We start from the raw sequence: 5,477 nt of genomic DNA, 5'->3' as shown, positions 1-5,477 counted from the left end.
CGCCCGGCCCCACTGGCCTTTCGTAACACAGTGACAGCATTCATGCTATAGACAGGTATCTGAAACCCAGGAGAAGGGACAATGTAACAACAGCAACAAGACAGCCACCTTTCCGCTGACTCTGACAGGCACCGCATAATGAATAAGACATTGTTAGTATCATGATTCATAGCTGTGGTATTGACGGCTACCATATATTGAATGCCTGGTATATGTGAAGTGCTGGGCTAAGCTCTTATCATCACAACCCTATGAGGGAGAACTCATATTCCCATTTCATAGACAGGAACAGTGAGGCTTGGAAAGGTTAAGAGGCTGGCCCAAGGGTTGGGAGCTGGGGTTCACACCTTGCTACACACGGGCATGGAGCAGTGTCCCCATCAACCCAAAGAAACCGTTTCCATCTGAGCTGCTCCCCCTCCTCCCCACCCAGTCTGCCCTTTGGCAGAATCTAGAGCCATAAACTGCCCCTGGCCTTGGCCTTGGCCATGGGCGTGGCTGTGGGCCAGGTTCCCAGGGGGCTCCAGAGAAGGGCAAACCAGGGACAACGTGGAACTTCTCCCACACAGGCGAGAAATTGTGACTTGTCACTTAGAAGACTCTGTGCCAGCTGACAGGTGGCAGTTGAGGAATTGCGGGGGCCGGGCTGTGGAGGCAGGTGTCTCCAACAATTTGGAGGGGGGGGGTTGGCTTTTAAAGCGATGTGGGTTGGACCCAAAGCCATACAGAATCCTCTTATGCTGGCACAGAGAAACTCACTCTTTTCCAGCTCTGTCTGTAAAAGTCAGGGTATTATTGAGATGGTGTGGTTTTTTTGTTGTTGTTGTTTGTTTTTTTTTTAATTGTTCCATTTCAAATATTTCAAACCCAGAATGTCATTCTAAAAAGTGATCATCCTGGTTTAGGGATTAATTTTAAGCAGGGATAACGTTTGGGGGTATGATGGATTTCGGTTAAGTATCTGGAATTAACGTTTTGGATACAAGTCCATTTGTAAAGAATGAAAGCCCTAACCTAGCTCTCGTTACCTGGCTGTCCCTTCCCCGGCCCACTAAAGCACAGGGCCTGGGTTTCATTTTAAGGATGTGAATTGTCTGGGTCAAGTCCAGAGGTCCTCCACTAGGTGTGATTTCATAGCCCCTCCTGGGGACATCGGGCCCTCCCTGGGGACATTACTGACTGTCATAGCTTACAGGGATGTGCTCCTGGCACGCAGTGGGTAGAGGCCAGGGACACTGCCCAGCCCCCTACCCATGCACAGGACACCCCCCACCAGCACAAAGAATTACCTGACCCTGGGCCAGGCAGAGCAGAGGGACAATTCTGGGCTGGTTGGGGTTCCTGGTCACCCCAACCACTGTTCCCTTTCCTTCATGCCACAAGGCTTAAAAACTCGGAAAATGGAAGGCCTGGGGCAGGGGAGACAGGAAGGGAGTTTTAAATCCCACCTAAGGCTCACGCCTGTAATCCCAGCCCTTTGGGAGCTGAGGCAGGCAGATCACCTGAGGTCAGGAGTTCGAGACCATCCTGGCCAACATGGTGAAACCCCGTCTCTACTAAAAATATAAAAAATAGCTGGGCATGATGGTGTGTGCCTGTAATCCCAGCTACTCTGGAGGCTGGGGCAAGAGAATCACTTGAACCCGGGAGGCAGAGGTTGCAGTGAGCCAAGATTGGCACCATTGCACTTCAGCCTGGGGGACAAGAATAAGACTGTCTCAAAAAATAAGTAAATAAATAAAAATTAATATTAAAAAAAAATAAATAACTAAATCCCACCTAAATGCTTCTATTTCCATTCAGCAAGGAGCTAAAGTAAGGCGACATCCTGGCCTTCTCCACGAGCCCTTCAAGGGTGCAGGTTGAATCCGGGACTCTATTCTTTGGCCACTCAGCCCATTAGGATGATTCTGTTGATTACTAATAAGCACTCGGCAGCCTCCTCCTCTATGTCTCAGCTACAGGACGGTCACCCATACTGGCCTCTCGCTGAATCCTCACAGCAGCCTACGGGAAGTTCTCACCCTCATGGGCAGACACGGAATGGAAGCCCAGGGGCTGCCTGGCCAAGGCCTTAGGAGCCAGGACACGTGGACCCTTCTGCCCAACTGCTCCTAGCCGCCCCTCCCAGGGAGCCTCTGACTCCATCCTGTCCCTGGGGCTGGTCCCTGTGTATCCCAACTGGGATTACACAGCCAGTGCACCCAGGGAGAATGAGCTGGGTGGGACACAGAGGCTCCCTGCAGCGAAAGAGGAGTCCCGAGAGCGAGAGGGAGCAGAGAGAAACGTCAGGGGCAGAGGGAGGGCAAGGAAAACGGTCTGGAGCCACTTTAAAACGCAAGCTCTTCATGCCTTACACTGCTTTAAAAAGTTTTAAACTCAGGAAGTGGGCCCTACGTGACAGACAAAGACTCAGCCTGGGGAGAAGATTCACTACACAGTGTGGCTGACATCTGTCCTAATTCTGTAGTTTTAGCCACTCACATCTGATAGAATAACTGTAACAATGACAACACCGCTAAGGACAATCCCCATCCCATTACTGCCTGCAGTAAGTATTCACCACGAGCTTGGCGCGGGGCTGACTGCATGGCAAATTTGGATGGCTTGAGTGATTCTCACAAGAAGTCATGGGGAAGGGGTTATCGCCAGCCCCATTTTGCAGATGTGTAAACTGAGGCTCAGAGCAGTAAAGGGACTTGCCTAGGGTCACATCCTGGAAAGTGGCAGAGCCTGGCCCCCCGCCCACATCTGCCTAAGAAGGCATGAGGCTCTTCCAACCAGGAAGTGAGGACTGGGACGGGGAGGGCAAGGCTGCCTCACTTCCCAGTCTCAGGCCTGGCTCCAGCCACATCACCCTCACCTACTCAGGGTCACCAGATGGAGAACATGTCTTAGTCAAGACATCGGAAGCCCGTGTGCACAGAAGGGGAAGCTGAGGCTTGGAGTCTGTACCTTGGGTCAGGCCTGTGGCCTCCCCACCACACGTTGCACCAACCTTATTAGAATACAGTCCTGACTAGTGCTCAAGTCTTTCCAAGTTCAGAAGAAGACACTGGCTTCCCAACCCCTCCTAGGGAATCAACTAGGCTTAGCCCAAAACCCTGAGGAAGACTTTTGTTTCTACAACTGTCCCGGATGCCTTCAAAGCCCGAGGAGGTTTCTGGGCTTAAGGGTTCTCAGAAAAGGTCCTCACTGCATAACTAAGATCATGTTTCCCTGCTTAGAATAGAAAGGCAGCCCCCGGCCTGAACTGGATCACTAGCTGCTCTTGAGACGCAAAGGGCTTGGCACAGATACCAGGCTGGTGGAGACGGCCGGTGAGAGCCTCTGCATGTGCCCCCCGTGCACCTCTTTGGGATGGTCACAGTCACACAGTGGATTTAAGGGTTACTGTGATCCTCACGTTTCCTTTAGAACTTTGCAGTCATTAAGTAGAGAAGCCACCAGACTTAGTGTCCCGCCATCCTCCACCCCTCTGATTTACAGGTGGCCCACGAGGTTCTTAAATCTGTGATAAGTTCCAGCTCCTGGGGAAATTCTCCTCTTTTCCCCACTTGCAAAACGGGGAAGTGAAGCTGCACAGGGTAGATGCTGAGAGGGGCTCTGGGAGTGTTTGCGGCCAGTCACGGGGCCGCATGGGTGGGCTGCCCACCAGGACCTGCCTAGCCCGCCTCATGCTCAGAAACAGCTATTTTCACCACCACTGTCTTAGGGTGAACCTTCACGTGAAGTCACTCTCCCAACTCTGCCTAAATGCAGCTCTTTCCACCCTGGGGATGGCCTTCTCTGGGGTCAGGAAGCAGGCCAGGAAAGGAGCCCCAGGGCCCCAGGGTCCTCACCGGGACCCCCAATACCCCAGGCACACTCTGGAGACGGGGCTTCACGGCTGCAGGAGAGGCTCCTCTTTGCTGTTGCTGCTAGGGCCTCGCCGGGGGAACACTGGACTTGTCTGCATAAAGTGGTCTTCTGCCTTGGAGACAGAAAGCGCTACACTGTGAAGAAATCAGGCTTCTAAAACTAACTGTGCTCTCAAACAGCGCCGTTTGGAACAGCGAAGCACTCCCCCAGGTCCTCGCACGCACTGGTATAAGCCAGAAAGATAATTGAGGCCCAATCGCAAAGCCCTGAACACACGGGTCTGGGAGTTGCAGAGTGCCTGAGTGTCTGCCATGGGCCCCCACAGGGCCAGAGGCCTGGAGGGCAGCCCTCCAGCCTCTCTGGTGACCCCTGATGGCACTAACACTCCTCAGGCGGACGGCACGCTTGCTCTGCCAGGAAACACTGGGAGTAATGCTCCTCTGCTTTCTCGGCATCTTGCAAGGAAGGAGACGGGAACCCCGGGGAAACAGTGGCAGAGTAGGGTGCAGGACTGTGACTCCAATCTAGATCCACAGGGAAACTCTTCAGGGAGCTACCGGGCCAAGGAGGCCACCTGCATACCTGCCTAAAGCTTCTCTCTGGCCTGGGTCCTGTCTCCATGGTATCTCCACCTTCCCCCCTATCGGCCGCCCCTCACCAGGCCTCCAAGCTCAGCCATCCCTAGCAGTTCCCAGAGCTGGCTCTGGGCCGTACTCACATGCCCTGCTCGCCGTACTGGTTGTAGAACTCCATGTGGCTGCACGCCTGGATCCAGCCAACTATCCAAGTCTCCTTCTTGGGGATAGGAGGCATGACCACCTGGGCCGAGGCCCGGAAGTGGGGTGTCCGGTAGCGGAGCACCACGCTGGAGGACTCATCGATGCTGGTGGGGACCGGGTCGATGGAGGCTTTCACATCAATCACCGTGATCCCTTCCCGGAAGACTCTGGCTTTACCTCCGATGCTCTGAATACAGCCCATGGCACACAGGAGCGCTCTGATCTCCAGGGAAGGCCAGCAGTCACAGAGAAAACCAGGCATTGAAAGGACTGAGGCTGCAGGACCCAGTGAAGACGGCGCTGCTCTCCAATCTCAACTCTCAAGACCGATATCCATAGGATAGAAAAGTCACTGAGTAGAGGGGGGTCGCATATATCACTACCTCGGCCTGTTTATAAATAAGGATTCTGCTGCATTTCACGAGCCCTGGGCTCGCTCTTCTTCTCCTCGCAGTGGACAAAAATCACCGATATTCTTTGGGTTAAAAAAAGAAAAGTTTGTAGTTTAATGAATAATTATGTCGTTCTGACATCCGGCCCTTCTGTGCCTCATACGCGGGGACGGCAGCTCGCAGACTCTCCCTCAAGTCTTCGGAGGAAGCAGGCGAGCGCCGGCAGACTCATAAATAAGGAAGGCTCCGTCCCCGTGCGGTCGCGCCACCCTCGCTGCAGAAGCCTGACTTCCTGCCCTCCGGCCTTCCGCACGCGCTCCCTCCGGGCCCCGCACCCGCACCCGCCCGGCGCGGCCGAATCAATTGCAGAGCAGTTTCTGTCCGCCGGCTGAGGTCCCGGCGCCCTCGGGGACTCTCCCTCAAGTCTTCGGAGGAAGCAGGCGAG

The 5,477-nt window shown here is 54.1% G+C and overlaps 1 protein-coding gene across 1 annotated transcript in view; it reads right to left on the bottom strand.

The window, feature by feature from the left end:
• Window positions 1-5,289, bottom strand: part of FAM78A (family with sequence similarity 78, member A) — a 16,813-nt gene extending 11,524 nt beyond the window's left edge. The window contains exons 1-2 of the mRNA XM_011931433.1: window positions 4,577-5,289; window positions 3,843-3,973 (exon numbers count right to left, since the gene is read on the bottom strand). Of these exons, the coding sequence (XP_011786823.1) occupies window positions 3,843-3,973; window positions 4,577-4,902 (457 nt within the window). The 5' untranslated portion in view covers window positions 4,903-5,289. The remainder of the gene's footprint in view (window positions 1-3,842; window positions 3,974-4,576) is intronic.
• Between the last annotated feature and the right edge of the window lie 188 nt (window positions 5,290-5,477).

This window comes from Colobus angolensis, unplaced genomic scaffold (assembly GCF_000951035.1).
Source record: "Colobus angolensis palliatus isolate OR3802 unplaced genomic scaffold, Cang.pa_1.0 Scaffold9, whole genome shotgun sequence".
NCBI lineage: Eukaryota > Metazoa > Chordata > Mammalia > Primates > Cercopithecidae > Colobus > Colobus angolensis.
The sequence above is the reverse complement of the archived record's forward strand: the minus strand, read 5'-3'. Positions and strand labels throughout refer to the sequence as shown.